Source organism: Equus caballus, chromosome 17, assembly GCF_041296265.1.
Source record: "Equus caballus isolate H_3958 breed thoroughbred chromosome 17, TB-T2T, whole genome shotgun sequence".
Taxonomy (NCBI): Eukaryota; Metazoa; Chordata; class Mammalia; order Perissodactyla; family Equidae; genus Equus; species Equus caballus.
The window spans coordinates 99,927,902-99,947,707 of record NC_091700.1 but is presented as its reverse complement, the minus strand read 5'-3'; the positions used below and the strand labels follow the sequence as shown (position 1 = coordinate 99,947,707).

Below are 19,806 nucleotides of genomic sequence, written 5' to 3'. Positions count from 1 at the left end.
TGAGACTAGCATATTATACCAAAAGAAAAAAAGGAAGAAAATAGAAAATATTAAAGTGTAAGTATTTTGTAAAACTTCTGTTTTTCATATATATTTATTTATATACTGGATTGCAATATAAAGTGCAAATCTTAGTATGTGTCTCAGTCAAAAAAGGGGAAAAGTCACGCTCTAGGTCATAAAGCAAGTCAGGTTTTTTTACTGAGAAGCTCCACAGTGGTCGTGAAGAGATGTGTGAGTCGCTCTGACCCACGAGAAGCCTGGGGCAGGCTCTGGATCTCTGCTCCTCATCTGTGACACATTTACTGCTGCCTCTAGGTTCCAGGTGGCATTGAGAAAACAAACACACCTTATTGCCATTACTTGGCCATTTTGTTTTCTGCCATGAATGTAAATTTGGGTGTTTTTCTTTTCTTCCCCCCAGGAAGGAAAGGAGGTGAGCTGGCCTCAGCCGTCCACGCCTACACGAAAACAGGAGACCCGTACATGAGGTCCCTGGTGCAGCACATTCTCGGCTTAGTGTCGCATCCTGTCCTGAGCTTCCTCTACCGTTGGATATACGACGGGGAGCTCGAGGACACTTACCATGAAGTAAGGAATGCTACTCGCGTCTCAGACTCGAATTTTAGAAGCGTGGGCACTCCGTTCCTCTCTTTTCTGTTAACAGTAATGCCACCACACTTCATTTGAATGCCATGCACATTGTGTACAGTACTGTGAAAGCCAGTTACCTCATTGATCAGCACAGCTGTGTTTCTTTAGTGGGAAATTGCTATCCCAATTTTTATAGTAGGAAATAGTGAGAAACTCAGCAAGATCAAATCACTTGTCCAGGTCTATAAGCAAGTTGACAGCAAAGCTAGGACTGGGTCTCCTGAGTCTCAGTCCGGTTTTCCTTACAGTGCAATATCATATGTTTTGTTGCTTTGTGTGATTACTGTATACACTAAACTTACTTTGATTAACTATGGTGCTGACAGTTTTAATGAAACAAGTTATTTGTATATGTATACCTATTGAAATAACAGCTCTGCTGTAATGCAACATATGTGTTCCTCAGAGTCACACAGTAAAAACCACGAGACTTCTGACAAAAAGTAGAGTGGGGGGCACGACACTCAAAACCTTGTCAATGACGTTAAATAAAAGGATAAGAACTTAATAGAAGTTACAGCCCAGTTTTTGACACATATTAAATGCTTAAGAAATACAGAAAGTCTAGAATAAATATGGCATTTACCTTGAAAAAGCCGTGACGTTGGCTTGTGGACGTGGGCAGAAGGACGGTTTTCTGAAGTGGCGCAGCAGGTTGTGGCGGCTGACAAGCACGATGGATTCAGGTGGCTGGTGGAGTGGGAGACGTTCTGTGTGTGCCTTTGTCGATTCCCACGTACCTCTGTTCCTGTTTTCATTTAGTTTCTCCTGGATGAAATTGCACGTATGCAATCATGAAATTTGTGTTACGCTCATGTTTCCTGATATATCAGTTGTGCTGTAACAAGTTGTTTTTAGACAAGCATGACTGCAGAACCGACCGTATATGGTATTGTTTCCTGGTACTTTTGAAACACGTAAATGACAGCTTACATGTGCGTATGTATTGTGCAAGTCGCTCACTGTTTCCTGGAGCTCCTGCCATTATGGTGTTATTGTTGGACTTATTACTGCGTCTTATTTCACTGTATGGACATATTTTTTATTGAGCAACTCTCCTCTTGGAGATTACGTTCTTTGTAGTTTTAAATCTTATGAACATTATTAAAATGAACATCCTTTTGTGTGCCTCCTTGTGCATATTTATGAGTTTCTCTGGGGTAAGCACTGGACTTGCTGGGCTGTGGGGAATGCATACTTTAAGATTTGGTTCACATGTGGAGCTCTCCATGGAGTGGCTCTACCAGTTTATCCTACAGTCGGCTTTCTGTCGTGGTTCTTCTTCCTCCATCCGGGTCAGCACTTCACATTACCCAAGTTTCATAGAAGTGTTTTTAATCTAATGTATGGGATGCGGTATCTCCTGTGGTATTTATTTGCATTTCACTGGTTACTAGTGAGATTGACCAGCTTTTCGTGTTTATTGGTTATTTTTATTTCTTATTCTAATTGCTGTTCATAGCCTTTGCCCATTTTTCCTGTGGATTTGTCTGTCTTTAGAATTGAATCATGGGGTGGGTTTATACATTTGGATATCTTGTATCTGTAATTGCACTTTTTTCCTTAATCTTTTGTTTTTAACTGTTTATTTTCACATTATTTCAGACTTAGAGAAAAGTTTTAAGAGTAGTCCAAAGAATCATAGCTTTGACTGAGACTCCCCAAATGTTAGTTTTGCCACATTTTATCATACACTCAGTTTCCATATACACCTTCGTCTGTTTCTGGACTATTTTTTTCTGATTTTTATTTTTTGTTTGCTATTTATTTGTCAGTATAATTTAAATAACCATAGCTTTATGGTTTGATATCTGGTAGGAGCAGTTTGTTCTTTTCACAATTTTTCTTGCTGTTTTTGCACATTTCTACTTACATGTGAATTGGGAATCAGCTTTGTCAGTTCTGCCAAAAGTTCCTTTTTTATGTTTATAGGAATTGCATGTTGAATTTAGATTATGAAGAAGAAAGATTAAGAAGAAATGTTTTTAATGCTTCCTATGTTCCTTTTGCTAAATGAGCTGTTTTTTATGAGTTGAAAGCTTTGAAAGGTATCATGTTTTCATTTTACTAAAGGTAACCTATGTTTTTCAGAACTTTCTTTAACTTGAATTTTTCTAAATGCTAAAGTCAAGAATAAACCAGTTTCTTTAGTCTGCTCCTGCCATTAAGATGAGGAATTTGTACCTCCCTGAGTTTCTGTCCTAGCATGTACTTAATCTCTTTAGCTTCTGTTTAGATCTTTATTATCTTATTTTTAATTCTTTATATGCAATGTTTAAGAATTGGCTTCTCTTTCAAGATTTTCTTTTTCTTCTTTGCCTTTAGATTTGCATCGGTTACTTAGGCATATATCTCTTATGTTAACTGATTATTCCTTACCACGTAGCTCAGTTATAACCCCTGTTATTGAGATATCCATATGGAAAAGTACACAGATCCTAAGTGTGAAGCTTGATGCCTTATGCAGAATGAGCGACCATCCAGGTCGGGGTAGCACCTCATCAGCACCTCCACTGCGTGTCTCTCCCTTCACTGCCCCTTCCTTATTCCTAAAGGAGAACACTGTCCTCACTTCTAACACCATAGTTAGTTTTGTCTTATTTAAAATTTTATGTAAATGGAGTGATAGACTTCATATATGCTGAAGTACATTTACATGCCCTTTTAGGGAAGCATACTTTGTGTTCATAGTTAAGTATGAATCTTTGGGTGCTATTTCTGGAACGTGCCATTGTTGTTTATTTAATTAGAACTTTAAATCAGACTCAATCATTCAAGATTAAATGGAGCTTTAATTTTTGTACAGTTCAGCTTTTATCCATCGTCACTTTTGTAACTTATTTACAATGTTTATGAAGTCTCCTGACCATTATCACCATAAGAAAAATTATCTGAGTTTTAGAACATTGTCATTTATGAGCTTAAGAGAGTTTAAATGATTTTGTGGGTAAGAAAGTAAAAAATAAACATTCTTTTCAGGACGTGAGTATGTTTTTTTTAATGTTATAATTTGTATATGATAGGCTTTGCTTAGCTATGTAAATTTATGAGAAATACCTTGGCCAATTTGTAACCAGAAATGCAATACACTGAATATTGTTATTTTCAGTTTTGAGGCCTACTTGTCACCCATTAAAATTGTACCTTACATTGTAAAAAGAGATAATCTTTTAAGGTAACCTTTAAAAATCAGGATTATAAAAAGATGAAAAATTGTTCCTTTTTATTTAATTTAAAAAATCTGTATTTCCTTCCTCCCTCATCCAGTAATTAATATGTCAGTTATAACATTTGGGTGATATTAACTTTTTAAAAAGTGCTGATCAGTTGACTTGATGAACCTGGTTTTCCTTAGAGGTTGGGGTGAGAATTGTTGTCTGGCCCTTACTGAGATATATATTGCTACCAGTAAAACAAAAATTAATGCCACAAACTGGCTAATTATCTTTTTTAAGTTTGTACCTAATTTCTAATTTGTAATGCTTTTGTCTTTTTTCTTGAGAATAATTTAGTTTGTACTTTCTAGCAAACAAATTTTTTTTTTATAATATGTTTTCGAATTTTTTTTTTGATTTTATTTTTTTCCTTTTTATCCCCAAAGCCCCCCGGTACATAGTTGTATATTCTTCGTTGTGGGTCCTTCTAGTTGTGGCATGTGGGACGCTGCCTCAGCGTGGTTTGATGAGCAGTGTCATGTCCGCACCCAGGATTCGAACCAACGAAACACTGGGCTGCCTGCAGTGGAGCGCGCGAACTTAACCACTTGGCCACGGGGCCAGCCCCACAAACAAATTTTTAAAGTAACTTTTAGTTATAACACTAATTCATTATATGCATCTGTGTTTTTAAAAATAATCCTTAAAAGTGCCACCAATTCTTTATTGATTGTCTGCCTTGTGTTGTTCAGGCTTATTTTTGTATTTGTTTTGTTAATTATAGGACTCGGGAGTTGATGGGAAAAGTAGAGAGAATTGGGCACAAACTTGAAAACTGATTTTTCTCTAGGCTTTTTTCTTTACTGTTTTTGAACATTGATTCACTGAGGTAAGACAAAAGCAAATTAAGACTAGTGTAGCTTAAATTTGGGAGTTTTTTTTGAAGAACTCTTGTTGCATAGAATATGTATAAGGCAAACTTTCAGGTTTTATTTATTTAAAGATAAAATATTAAGTATGTCTGTTGAATACAGTTATTAAAATTAGTAGCTCAAATGATTACTTAACAAACTTATCTGAAATCTTGCCTCATTCGTAAACTTTTAAATATGTTTTTATTTTTATATAATTTCAGACTTCTAGAAAAGTTGGAAGAATTATACAAAAGATTCCCAGGTATTCTTTCCTCAGATTACCTGGATGCTAACATGTTAGTACAATAAATTTATCTTTTTTTCTTTTGATATTCTATACTGTATATATATATATATATATACACACGCACAGTATATATATGATATACTGATAACTGTTAGGGTCTGAGTTTAGATAGGGCTTTAGGAAGTTCAAGATTTCTAAGTTTTTTATTTGCTAGTTATTTTGCTCAAATAGTCTTTTATGCCCCAGATTTCTTGTTTGCCTCAGTAGTTTTGCTTGTGGGATTCCTCAAAAATGCATTGTGATTGATAGAGCTAAATTAACCCTTCTTGACATAAAGTCTGTTATGTTCTTTGCTGTGGGCCTGCCATGTTTAGTGCTGCTGTGCAGTGGGCTTACACCACTTAACAGTGTCTTGTGGTGACTCATCTGCTTTGTCTCTGTGGGGTGGAGCTGAAGAGCTCTGGTTCTGGAGTCGCAGGACTTCGGTTTGGCTCTGGGCTTCAGTTTCTGATGCTCTGTATCCTGGGTGAGTGATTTAGCTTCTCTTGGGTTACCTTTCACACCTTTCGTATGTGCACAGTAGTAGTGTCTATCTCATGGGATTTTGTGTGTGTGTGAGGATTGAGTCAGGCAAACTACGTATGCAATATGTTATCTGCTTTTAATTAATTTAAGGAGAACATTGGGTAAAATTTGAATATATGATGGCCCTAAGATGTCTGTGGCCTTTCTCTTATTTGTGGTGTTCTCTGCCTTCTCTGTTTTCTGTTGAACCCTAAATTTATGAATGTTCATTGAAGTCTTTGGTTAATTTTGGGAAGGTTCTCTTTAATTTACTCTAAATAATAGGTTTACCATAAGAATTTGGTAGTTTAGACATTGCATTGTGTGTTTGATGTTTATGTAATTAAAATTTTGGAATTTTTGTCTCTTCAGTTCCTATGTAGGTTAATTTTTTCCTCAGTCTCCATGAGTTATAACTTGTTTGGAAAATCGTATTTCTTTAAGTGTATAGTTAACTCTTAATAGCTGTAGAAGAACTTTATAACCACTCATTTAATACTAGTTTATTAAGTGTCTGGATAAGGCAATGCTACTTTCTGTAGTCAAAAGAAAGCACAAAATATGAATGAATAGATAGAAATTGTAAAAAGGAGCCATATAGAAATTCTGGAGTTGAAAAGTACAATAACTGAAATGAAAGATGTCACTAGTGTGGCTCAACAACAGATTTGAGGAGGAAGAAGAAAATAAGGACTTGAATATAGGTCAGTTGAGATTATCCAGCCTGAGGAACAGAAAGAAAAAAGAAGGAAGGAAAATGAAAAGAGCCTCAGAGACCTCTCTGGTACTCAAATTTGATGGAAAACATTACTCTACACATTCAGGGAGCTCAATAAATACAAAGAAGGATAAACTCAGAGAGATCCACAACAAGACACTTTATAATCAAACTGTGGAAAGACAAACGCTAAGAGAAAATCTCGAAAGCATCAAGCAAGGAAAACTCCTCATGTAGAAGGAATCCTCAATTAGATTGACAGCTGATTTCTCATCAGAAACCATGGAAGCTAGAAGGCAGGAGGGTTTTATATTCAAGATGCTGAAAGAAAAAGGTACCATTCAGTAATTCTGTATCCTGCAAAAACTCTTCTTCATAAATAATGGAGAAATGAGGACATTTCCAGATAAATAAAACCTGAGAGAATTTCTAGAAACACAAACTATCAAAACTGACTCATGAAGAAATAGGAAATCTGAATAGACCTATAACAAGAGGTTTGAATCAGTAACCTAAAAATCTTTGCAGTAAAGAAAAGCCCAGGACCAGATGGCTTCACTGATGAGTTCTACCAAATATCTAAAGAATCAGTACTTATCCTCCTCAAACTCTTCCAAAAATAGAAGAGGAAGGAACACTTCTTAACTCATTTTATGAGGTAGTATTACTCTGATAGCAAAGTCAGACAAAGATAACACAAGAAAACTGCAGACCAATGTCTCTTATGAATATAGATGCAGAAATGCTCATAACATACTAAAGAGCGGAATTCGGCTGCATGTTAGAAGGGTTGTACACTGTAACCAAGTGAGCTTTACCCCAGCGGTGTAAGAACAGGTCAACCTAAGCAAGATCAGTTTAATGCACTGTATTAATAGAATGAAGGAAAGAACCTCACACTCAGCTCAGTTGATGCAGAAAAAGGATGTGATGAAATCCAATACTATTTCATGATAAAAATATTCAAACTAGGGAGAAAGGAACTGTCTCACCTAATAAAGGGCATCTGTGAAACACTAACAGGTAACATCACACTTAATGGTGAAAGAATGCATGCTTTCTCCCTAAGATCAGGAGCAAGACAAGGGTGTCCATTTTCTCCACTTCTGCTCAGCGTTATACTGGAAGTTCTAGCCAGACATCCAGATTGGAAAGGAAGTAAAATTCTCTCTGTTCACAAATAACATGATCTTATATGTAGAAAATGAAAGTATCCATGATATAGTTCTAATAAAACACGTTCACCAGATTAGCTGGATATGATATCAATACACAAAAATCAGTTGTACTTTTATATACTTGCATTAAACAATCCAAAAATGAAATTAAGAAAATCCCATGTACAGTAGTGTCAAAACCAATAAGATACTCAGAAATAAATTTAACCAAAGAAGTGCAAGGTGTGTACACTGAAAACTACAAAACATTGTTGACAGAAATGAAAGAAGATCTAAATAAGTGGAAAGACACCCCATGTTCCTGGATTAGATGACTTAATATTGTTAAGATGGCAGTACTCCCCAAACTGGTCTTCAGTTTTGATGTAATCTCTATCAAAATTCCAGTGGCCTTTTTTGCAGAGATGGAAAACCTGATCCTCAAATTCATATGGAAGTGCACAGGGGGCAGGAGAGCTGAAATTCTCCTCAAAGAACAAAGTTGAAAGACTCAAACTTCTTGATTTCAAAACATGTTCCAATGCAAAGTAACCAAAACGGTGTGGTACTGGTATAAGTGTAGACTGGTAGGTCGATGGAATAGAATTGAGAGTCCAGAGATAAACCCATTCATTTTTGATTTTCAACAAGGGTCCCAGGACCACTCAACGGAGAAAAGATGTCTTTTTAACAAATGGTGCTTGGACAACTGGATATCCACGTACAAAAGACTTTGGAATTTGACCCTCAATTGCATACCAAATATAAAAATTAACTCAAAATAAATCATACACCTGGAGCTATAAAAATTCTTAGAAGTAAACATAGGTGTAAATCTTTGTGATTGTTGATTAGGCACTGGTTTCTTAGGTATGTGACCTAACGCATAAGCAAGAAAAGAAAAAAATAGATAAATTGGATTTTATCAAAATAACTTATGTACATCAAAGGATATCATTGAGAAAGTAAAAAGACAACCCACAGAATGGGAGAAAATATTGGCAAGTCATAGATGTGGTAAAGGTCTAGTATCCAGAATATATAAAGAAATATCACAACTCAACAGCAAAAAGATAAACAACCCAATTAAAGAACAGACAAAGTACTTGAGTAGACTTTTTCCAGAGAAGATACACAAATGGCCAATAAGCACAGGAAAAGATTCTTATCATCATTAGTCATCAGGGGAATGTAAATCAAAAGCTGAGTTAGATACCATATCACACTTATTGGGATGGCATTAAAAAGCAAAAACAAACCAGGACATAACAGGTGTTGATGAGGATTTGGAGAAGTTGAAACCCTCAGGCATTGCTGGTAGGGGTGTAGAAGGGTATAGCCACTGAGGAAAACAGTTTGCCAGTTCCTCACAAAATTGTAACCTAGACCCAGCGGCTCTAGGTGTATATCCAAGAGAAATGGAAGCAGGCATGCTTCTAAAAACTGGTCTATGAGTATTCATAGCAGCATTATTCACAACCATAGTAGTCACAAGTGGAAACCACCAATGTCCAGCAGCTGATGAATGGATAAGCAAAATGTGCTCCATCTATACAAGGGAATAGTGCTCAGCCTTAAAAAGAAATGAAATTCTGACACATGCGGCAACATGGATGCATCTTGAAAACATCCTGCTCAGTGAAATAAGCCAGACACAACAGGTTACATATTGTATGATTTCATTTATATGAAGTGTGCAGAATAGGCAAATTCATAGAGACGGAAAGTGGATTGTTGTTGTCGGGTTGCAGGGAGACAGGGATGGGGAGGTCACTGCTTAATGGAGTTTCTCTTTGAGTGATGGAAATGTTCTGGGATTAGATAGTGGTGATGGTTGCACAACCACAATGTCAACGATACTGAAAACCGCTGAATTGCCACTTTAAAATGGTGACTTTTATATTATGTGGAGTGCCAGCTACATTGGGCCCCTAAGATTTAACTTTCTCCCTGGTTCCTTTGCTGAGTCCGCTCCCGCCTTTCTGCCGGCGTGAGGAGGTCCTTGCTCTCCACCACGCCTTCACCAGGCCTGAGTCGAGCCCGGTGGTTCTCAGTCTGCACGTCCCTTGGGCTGTGCTTGCGAACCTCACAGGGAGTTTGAACCTGGGCTGGACGTGGGCGTGAGCATTCCTGAGGCTCCACGTGTTTCTGACGTGCAGCAGCGCTTGAGGACACCTGGGATGCCCACCCTCTGACTCCCTGCAGTGCCAGCGGATGCGAGGGGGATGTCAGCAGAGTTTGTCTTGAAGGTTGGGGATGACAAACGAGATAAATTCAGAGCGCCTCCTTATTCCACACCCACTCTCCTTTGTAGAATCGTTTCTTGGGAGTTTTCCTGTGAGGAAAAAAACTTTAATAGTCAATTAAGAATAGAAAACACCGCATACTAGATAAAATCAGTAGTAAAGAGCCCTTCAGATTTCCTTTATGGAGTGTTTCCAAACTTAATAGTAAATTAGTGATATGGTAATAGATGTGGTTTTATCAACACATTCAATAAGAAGGATCCATGGCTGTGTCAAGATCTGTGCACCAACTTAACATGTGATGTGAAAATATGGGATTTCTTATGGCGACAAAGTCGCAGGTGCTGTGGTTTGTTATTTGCATTTAGAATCGAAGGAAGAGCTAAATTTCAGATAAAGTGCAAACAAAGGTGCAATTACCTTCCCTTCCAAGTCCACAGGTGTTCTCCGAACCATGGCATTCTGTGTCCGTGGACCCCAGGTCAAGAAACCCCCAGTCAGAACAAAACCTTCCAGAAAACTCTGACTGTCCTGACATGTTGATGGGAGCTGGTTTTCTGTGGAGTCAGCCCGGCGTGGATGTGTGTGTGCATCTCGCCTTCTCCTGCCTTGGGATCAGAGGAATGCGGGTCAGGCACGGGAACAGGAACCCTCTTTCCTCTGTCTGTGCTGCTGCTTTGACCTTTCCCTGTGACCCAGCCTGCCCTCCCCAGCACCTCCCTCGTCTGTCCTTGTGCTTTGACCTTTCCCTGTGACCCAGCCTGCCCTCCTCAGCACCTCCCTCGTCTGTCCTTGTGCTTTGACCTTTCCCTGTGACCCAGCCTGCCCTCCCCAGCACCTCCCTTCTCCGTCCTTGTGCTTTGACCTTTCCCTGTGACCCAGCCTGCCCTCCTCAGCACCTCCCTCCTCTGTCCTTGTGCTTTGACCTTTCCCTGTGACCCAGCCTGCCCTCCTCAGCACCTCCCTCGTCTGTCCTTGTGCTTTGACCTTTCCCTGTGACCCAGCCTGCCCTCCCCAGCACCTCCCTTCTCCGTCCTTGTGCTTTGACCTTTCCCTGTGACCCAGCCTGCCCTCCCCAGCACCTCCCCTGCATCAGGCCCTTCCTGATTGCAGGGGGTTCTCCGTCTGTTGCTGGCTGTTGAGAGCTCACTGGATGTGTGAAGTGGCTCTGTCGTCCTTCCAGGAAGCTCCTTCAAATGCCCCACGTTTACCTGGTTCCCAGGAAAGGCTTTTCTCTCCTTCTCCTGCTTCTCAGCCTTGCTCAGTGCCCCCCTTAGCTGCCTCTGGGTTTGACTGATTTGCATCCCCTAGGATGAGTTTTTATTCCTTTTATCTGAAAGGAAAACTGCCAGGTGCCCTTTGAGCTTTGCTGTTTCTAAGGTGGCATCATTAAAAACTGCTCTGGGTCCGCCCCTGGGCTTTTCCTTTTTACGGTTCTAAGATCGGATCCTTTAGCCCAGTGGTGCCGGGACTGGTATCCAACTTGTGTTTTGCTTATCTTGTGTTCCGCTGAAATGCAGTGACAGGCAAAAACAGAGGGCCCTGAGAATTCGCAGATATCCTGGATGATTAGCATAGAGAGTACTTTCAACATTTGGGGAGAAGTTTCCAGGTATTTTTTGACTCTTAGAAAGTAGTACTTTTGTTACCAGCATGTTGGGTTCTTGTTTGTCCCCCACGATGGAAATCGAGAGACCACAAATGGGAGTAGAAAGTAAAAGTTTATTAGCTTGTGCACAAGGAAGGCACAAAGGAGCCGGTGTGGAAAGGAAAGGGGCAAGTGACCGGCTTGTCAGGGAGCAGGACTGGGGGGCTTTCATTAGGCAGAGGCTGGGGAGACGGGCCTTGTCATGGCCTGTGGAGGTGGGGTTTTTCTTGGGCCTGCGCTGTCATGTAGCATGTCACCACGTATGTTGCATGTATCATTAGCACGCTAGCTCTCCACCCCTGGGTGTGATTTTTACTGTGCTAGTGGAGGTAGGGTCACCTTCAGTGGACTCCTGGGTGCCAGGGTGCATGCGGGAGCCAGGAGAAGTCCTGAGGCTGCGGGATGTGGATCTTGGTGGTCTCTATCTGATGCTCCTAGCTTGCTGATTGGTTAGGGGCCTTATCTTGTTAGGCCAGGGGCCTTGTCGACAGCCCTGTCTCCTCAGGCTGGTTCCTATCTCACTGTAAAAGAAAACCACGTTTTTTCATTTTGTTATTACTATTTAGAGAAACTGTAACGTTAGGCCTTTTAGTAGCTCATATGGATTCTCTCCCCTGCAAACTGAGTGAGGTCAACAAATTCTGCCAGTATGTTTTGGGTAAGAACGAGATAGCTCAGTTAGTTTATTTTTTTTGCCTTTAGGATAAACTTGTCAGAGCTGTAAAGGACAGGGCCTTCAGCTAGGAAAAGGAAAAGAAGGGAAAAGTTCAAAATAAACTCTCTTTCAAAATTTGAGAATTTTCAGACTTGCTCCAGATGTTTTCTTAAGAACTCTAATAATTCTCTCAAAATCTCCATCCTTGAATTGGAAGGTCAGTGGACTACTTAGAGATGATGTGGTACCTGATTTTTGGAATATTTCTCTCTGTGGATCCATTCGGACTTGTTCTTTTGTTGCTTTTATGCTTTTGCTAAGAATTATTGAAATTTAAACTTTACCATGTAAATATCCTCTTGTTTGGCACTTCTTTGCCCTACCCCTGAAATACTGTAATGTATCAATTTGCCTTGTCAGTGTCCTTGTCACCCTGCAGGTGGGCTTCTCGGGGTGTGGCCGGCGGCGGGACTCTTGGTGGCTGTTTGCCTGTTGACAGGCTGAAGCTGGGGTCTTTTGTGGTCTGTGTGGATGGATCTGGTTCTTAGAAACTCAGCTGCTTGCTCAGAAAATCACCCTCTTCATGTCTGTTCTTAATAGGGAGGCCTTGGCGTTTGTCCAGCAGTTAATGAGAGACACGGTACAATTGTGTTTTATTTCTTCCCTCAGTTCTTTCTGTGTTTGACATAATGGTGAAAATTAAAGAAACTTGAGTGAAAAGTGCACCAATGAAATAAAAGCATATTGCAATTATATTCTGACCTTGATTTTTTCCCTCTGTAACTGTATTTTTCGGAGGATTAGTTCTGTTCTGTGGTGTGCCTGTGCCTCTCGGTGTTTGCTGCTGGATGTGTGCTGGAAGGGTAATTGCATGGCACTTTGCCCTCAGCTGAAGGGGTGCTTTCAGAGCTTCTAAAGATGATGGAATCGTCTGAGGTTTTATCTTTTAAATTAAATTTTCTTATTGTTCATACTGTTAAAAATCCAGCTGCACTCCAACTATCAGGATAAATTAGTGTGTTGTCTGTGGAAACTGGCTCTTCTGTTTAAGTGAATAACAGATAAATACAATTTATATGCAATTAATCTAATCTGTTGAATGGCAGGCTGCAGAGCAGTCAAGCATGGTGCTGGGTAACCTTTTACATTCCTCCTGGTGGGCCTGTAACGATTCTGTTTCTCTCGGGGTGGTTGAAGTCTGTGGTCAGGTGATGATAGCCTCATAATGGCAGCTCTGATTATCCCTCAAAGCCGTCATTCATCATGTGTTTAAATTAGAAAGGGAATGTAAATCAAAAAAGTCTAAAAAATAAAGATCAATAAATACTTAGTCATTTAAATTGGTACCTAAAGATAAGAAATTTGAGTTGAGGGGCTGGCCCCGTGGCCGAGTGGTTAAGTTCGCGCGCTCCGCTGCAGGCGGCCCAGTGTTTCGTTGGTTCGAATCCTGGGCGCGGACATGGCACTGCTCGTCAGACCACGCTGAGGCAGCGTCCCACATGCCACAACTAGAAGAACCCACAACGAAGAATACACAACTATGTACCCGGGGGCTTTGGGGAGAAAAAGGAAAAAATAAAATCTTAAAAAAAAAAAAAAAAAAAAAAAAAAAAAAAGAAATTTGAGTTGAAAATAAATGTAGCAATCTCATCTTCATGGTCATAAAAATGGTGTCATTTACTCAGATACCTACTTATAGAGGAGATTAGCTGTACTTAATTGATGCCATCTAGCCCTGACTTATAGGATCAAATATAAGGCCTTGACATCATTAAAAATTTTCTTTGCTTAAATATTTACCCTTCAGAGTGGATTTCTGTGAACAGGAAAAAAAAAATCTTTTTTAGTTAGTTGTCCTGGGAAAATGATGTTACTAAAAACTTACTGGTACTGTGTGTTCACTTCTTGGCTAGAATTATGCAATTCTTTTGAACAGTGTTTTTTTATGATTTAAAAATATTTGTGCAATTAAAAAATCTTTGAGCATATAAACACAGGAGAAAATTGAAATTTATTAGTAATCCCATCATGAACAGATAACCTCTGTTAGTATTTTTGTATGTCCCTTTTTTACAGTGTATTTTTGTTTATTTCTGTGTGTTTACCATGCGTAGTATTTTGTAACCTTTAGTTTTACTGTTTTTTTTTTTTTAGATTGGCACCTGAGCTAACGACTGTTGCCAATCTTCTTTTTTTTTCTTCTTCTCCCCAAAGATCCCCAGCACACAGTTGCATATTCTAGTTGTGGGTTCCTCTGGTTATGCTATGTGGGACGCCACCTCCGCATGGCCTCGGTGCCACGTCCGAGCCTGGGATCTGAACCGGTGAAATCCTGGGCCGCCGAAGCGGAGGACATGAACTTAACCACTCGGCCATGGGGCCAGCCCCTGGTTTTACTATTTTTTACTTAATAAATAATGAAAATAATTTTATGCCATTAAATACTATTCTTCTATACAAAGGCTTTTTAAAATGTGATCTCTGAAACTCCTGAATAGTACATACAAACTGTATTTTGTGGATATGTGCATTTTTTCCTAGGAAGAAGATCTGTACTTTTCATCAGATTCTCAGAAGGGTTTGTGATAGTTAAGACCAAACTTTATTTTTAATGACTACATGATAATAATTTATCATTTTTTATACAGTCCTTGTTGTTAGACATTTAGTAGTATATTGGAAGTGTAATATACCCTGACCAAAAATATTTTAATCTAGTAATGCAAGGATAATATTTTGTTCAGAATTTCTTTATGTTCACAAATGAAACTGGCCCATGCTTTCCATTTTGGATATTATTTTTATCACGTTTTACTAGTGTTTTAATAGATTCATAAAATGAACTAGGGCATTCTTTGGTCTAGAATACTTTAAATAACATGAGGGGCCGGCTCTGTGGCCGAGTGGTTAAGTTCGCGTGCTCTGCTGCAGCGGCCCAGGGTTCGGATCCTGGGTGCGGACATGGCACCGCTCATCAGGCCACGTTGAGGCGGCGTCCCACATCCCACAACTAGAAGGACCTGCAACTAAGATATACAACTGTGTACAGAGAGGGTTTGGGGAGATAAAGCAGAAAAAAAAAACCCAAGATTGGCAACAGTTGTTAGCCCAGGTGCCAATCTTTGAAAAAAAAAAAAAAATAACATGAGAATGACATCTTTTTTTAAAACTTCAGTAGGATCTGTGCCTTAATAATAGCATTTTACATTTCTGCTATCTTCTAAAGATACTGCTCTTTTTGGACTCCTCTCTCTCTCCATGGGTTAATTTTGGTTATTTACATTTTGCTAGGAAACCATTAATTTTGTATTGCTATATATTTGCTAAAAATACTTTAAAAATTCTTTAAATCCATTTTGTATCTGTAGACAGACACATCTTCCTAGTCAGGTTGTGTGTGGTTCACCTATTGGCGATTTGGAATTTATGTAAGAATCCTAAAAAGGCATTTTAGGTATGTTATGTCTTAAATGAATTTTACAGTCCACCTGGGGAACCAAGCTGCCATGTGTAACATAGCAAGTACTGAGTCTTAAACCATCCAGCTTCTAACTTAATTCTGTGAGGTACTGAGGTTATGGTCCAAATGCTATTTCTCCCTAAAAGAAACCAGGGCTCCTTGGAGAAGTGGCTGATTCTAGGTTTGGGGGAGAAATGAACAAGGTGAGCCTAGAGCATCTTCCAAATCCGAAAGCAAGGAAGACTACTAAAGGACTCAGGAACCAGCTTGAAGAGGCTCGCATCATCCTAGAAAGGGAAACATGGAGCACCTGTGAGGATAATAACTGTAATGGATTGAAACACCAGATGCACTTAAATCTGTGTTCATGACGATAAAACAAAATAATGGTCACCATTGGAGGATGCTAAATAAAGACATTATTAAGTGCCTCCTCAGCATCTCTTGATATATTCAAATTTTCCCCCTTTTAATCTGTTGATAGAATTAATTATAATGATAGTTTCTGATGAGGCATCCTAGCTCAGAGGAAAGCAGGGTGAATTAAGTAAAAGGTGCTGGACTGACCGATAAAGAGAAAATGCTGCCCAGAAGGAAACCTAGATCCCTACATCATACTCTCCCCCAAGATACAGTCTAGAGGGATGAAAGAGCTAGGTGATAAAAATAACACAGTAGGAATACTGAAGGGAAACCATGGAGACTATTTCTGTAATCCAGGAACAGGAAGATCTTAGGAAGACAGGAAACTCAGAAGCCATAAAGGAAGACACTTACCTATGTAACACAAAAATAGAACAAAATGGAAACATGAAACATACTATAAACAGTGGCAAATGATTAACTTGGAAAAATTAAAGTTGTAATAATGATTCCCAAATGGTCACTATCCCTAATATAACAGAATGCCTATATATTGATAAGAAAAAGAAAAAATCAATAGAAATACAGGTCAAGGATATGAAAAAACAATTCACAGGAGAAGAAATGGCAATAGTGTTATGAAAATAGGCCCAACTTCCTATGTGGTCAGTAAAATAGCACTACAGGCAACCGTGATTTCACCTCACTGATCAGCAAAATCTAAAATGAGCCTGGATGCAGAATATAGAGCCTCCTGTTGGTGAGAGTGTCAGTTGACACAGCTATTTGGAAAGGAAACATGGCCTTGTCTATAAAAATTAAAAATTACTTTGACTCAGTTCTATTAGAAACTGAGTTTATAGAAACAAAAGCACAAGTTTTTTGGGACATATGACTGGAAAATGAGAATGGCCTTGTAATAGCCAGTGAACTGGGAACAAGAGCAGTTTAGTTTCCTCCTTACCACCACTTGTCCTTCCTGATGTCAATGACCAGGCTGGTCAGCGGGGTTGGCAAATGTGAGAAGCACAGTGGACAAGGGAGAAGCTTTTGAGCATGGCTGGGTCTCCGGGAGGTCACTTCCTGTGGGGCCATTGGTAGACTGGTGCTGGCCCTTTGTACGTCAAAGTCTACCTGTAGCTGACAGTCTGAGCAGAGAACGTTAGCTTGGACATCTCTGTTCCAGACATGGGGGGCTCTGGAAGAGAGCCTGCAGAAGGCGGGCACACTGGTCGAAGGAGACCTGGCTGAGTAGTTGAAAGGAGGACAGAGAAACTATGAAGCAGGCATGAATGGAAGATTCAAACAGCTTTAGAAGTCTGCATGTTTTTACTAAGATGAGAAGAGCTCCATATGGATTAGGCAGCCCTAACAGATCCTCAGTGTTAACTCAGCAGAGGCTATCGTCAATATTCATAATGCTCGTAAGTCTTCAAGAAAAAGCTTAATTGTTTTTGTTAGACTTTGTTTCTAGAAGTCTGGGAAATACATGATTCCATTTAGAGAGAGATCAACATGCTTTTTTAAAACAAGTTTTATTGTATAAATGGTTAAGTCTCCCTGTATCTGGAGAACTTTGCTTTCTAGAATAACTTAGTGTTACTGTTACCTACTATTTTGCTGTAAACATCACTTTTTAATGTTTCAATGTCTCTTTGCTTTCAGTTTTTTGTAGCATCGGATCCAACAGTTAAAACAGATCGACTCTGGCATGACAAGTATACTTTAAGGAAATCGATGATTCCTTCGTTTATTACCATGGATCAATCTAGGAAGGTAGGGTTAGAAGAGATTTGTGTGATTTTGATATTTTAATGCTATATCTACCTGGATCGTGTGACAAAACTAATCTTCAATTAAACACAATTTTATTGTATTTTAGGATTAACATTCTTGAGGTGAAGTATATGTTACTTGAATACATCAACGTATTACTATGTTTGTTAATAACGTATCTTTTCAGTTCCTAGAATTCCCTTGTGACTATGCCAGATGTTCTTGTTACTTGGTTTTTAATCAGTAGTCAATTTGTTGCTTATGAATATTTGTGGTGGTTTGACTAGCAATCATTTTAATTTTATATAAAGGTAACTTTAAGATATTTTCCCTTTTTTAGGTCCTTTTGATAGGAAAGTCAATAAATTTCCTGCACCAAGTTTGTCATGACCAGGCACCCACGACAAAGATGATAGCTGTGACTAAGTCTGCAGAATCACCCCAGGATGGTATGATGATGGTGGTGGTGGTGGTGGTGATGCTGCTGGTGACAGTGATGATAATGTGATGGTATGATGATGGTGGTGACGATCATGAAGGTGATGGTGGCGATGGTGGTGACAGTGATGATAATGTGATGGTATGGTGATGGTGGTGATGATCATGAAGGTGATGGTGGCGATGGTGGTGACAGTGATGGTGGTGACAGTGGCCATGATAGTGGTGATGATGGTGGTGATGGTGATATATATTACTTGAAGTATTTTTTTGTTCAACAGGACTGACAGATTTTCTTAATTATCATCCAAAGTATCTTAATACACAGTGTAATATATATAAAATAATCTGTTACTATGTAAATTTTGAATTCACTTTTTTATACAGAGCTAAACAATAAGTGTTGGAATAGGTGTAGCTATTTACTATTCTTAGTAATTTGTATTACTTTATTTTATGATAGAGTGACAGTATGCCAGAATAAGAAAATAAAGGAAAAAAACGTAGCTAATGGTAGCCATACTTTGGAACTCAAAGGCTAAGTCAGAAGTCAGCAGAGATTTACATGGATTTATTGTATTCAAAATGCTGCATTAGTTGTTGTCTGCATTAAATGTTCTGTCGTTTTTCCTCATTCACTGCTGTCCTCTCTTCCATCTTTTCCTTTGCCGCCTGTCCCAACTTCAGTAATTTCTTGGTATTTTGTGTATGCCTGACTTACATGTATAGCTTTCCAATCTTAGTTATATTTACTATTTATGTTGTCGTCTTGGTTCATTCAAGTTTACTTTGCATAGAGCAGTGTGGTAGCTATAAGGGAGTAATTCACCACGACTGCCTTTCATGAGCTTAAAATGTAGGTGTGGCGACAGGATATACATTAAAATGAAATAATAAGCAATCGGTCAGTCAGTAAGGAAAGGTGGTAATGAGTGGAGCGAGCTGCATAGAGTGCTGTAAGTACACAGAGCAGTACTGTTGGCTATAGGTGCTGTGCTACGCAGTAGAGCTCTGGAACTTAATCATCTTGCAGAACTGAAACTTCGTGCCCTTTGACCTTCACCTCCCCCTTTCCTCCCCACTGTGGCCCCTGCAACCACCATTCTGCTCTCCATTTTATGAGTTTCACTATTTTAGATTCCATGTGTAAGTGGCGTCTAGACACAGTATCTGTCTTTCTTGTGTCTGGCTCATTTCACTTAGCATAATGTCCTCCAGGTCCATCCATGTTGTCACAAATTACAGAATTACCTTCTTTTTTAAGGCTAAATAATATTCCACTGTATTCATATACCACATCGTCCTTAATCATTCATCTGTCGATGGTCATTTAGGTTGTTTACATATCTCTTGGCTATTGTGAATAATGCTGCTGTGAGCGTGGGAGTGCAGGTATCTCTTTGAGATCCTGACTTCAATTCCTTTGGATAAATACCCAGAGGGAGGATTGCGGGGTCATATGGTATTTCTGTTTTTAATTATCTGGGGAACCTCCGTAGTGGCTGCACCAGTCTGCACTCCCACCAGCAGTGCACGGGGTTCATTTCCCTCCACATCCTCTCCAACACTTGTCATCTCTTGTCTTTTTGATAACAGGTATGAGGTGACATCTGTTTGTGGTCTGATTGGCATTTCCCTGATGATTCATGATGTTGAGCATCTTTCCATGTACCTGTTGGCCCAGTTTGATTTTCAGTATCTGAGAGGACCCACTAGAGGAGATTTCCAGAATGTCCTGGAAATCCAGATCAAGGTCAGGCTGACCATAGCGATTTGGGAAGTGCTGTGCTGATTAGGGACGGGGCTCCACG

At 39.3% G+C, this 19,806-nt stretch overlaps 1 protein-coding gene across 1 annotated transcript in view; it reads left to right on the top strand.

Moving 5' to 3' along the window:
* Positions 1-19,806, top strand: part of TUBGCP3 (tubulin gamma complex component 3) — an 83,981-nt gene that overhangs the window by 29,846 nt on the left and 34,329 nt on the right. Inside the window, exons 11-13 of the mRNA XM_023621859.2 lie at positions 425-591; positions 17,447-17,557; positions 17,898-18,006. Of these exons, the coding sequence (XP_023477627.1) occupies positions 425-591; positions 17,447-17,557; positions 17,898-18,006 (387 nt within the window). The remainder of the gene's footprint in view (positions 1-424; positions 592-17,446; positions 17,558-17,897; positions 18,007-19,806) is intronic.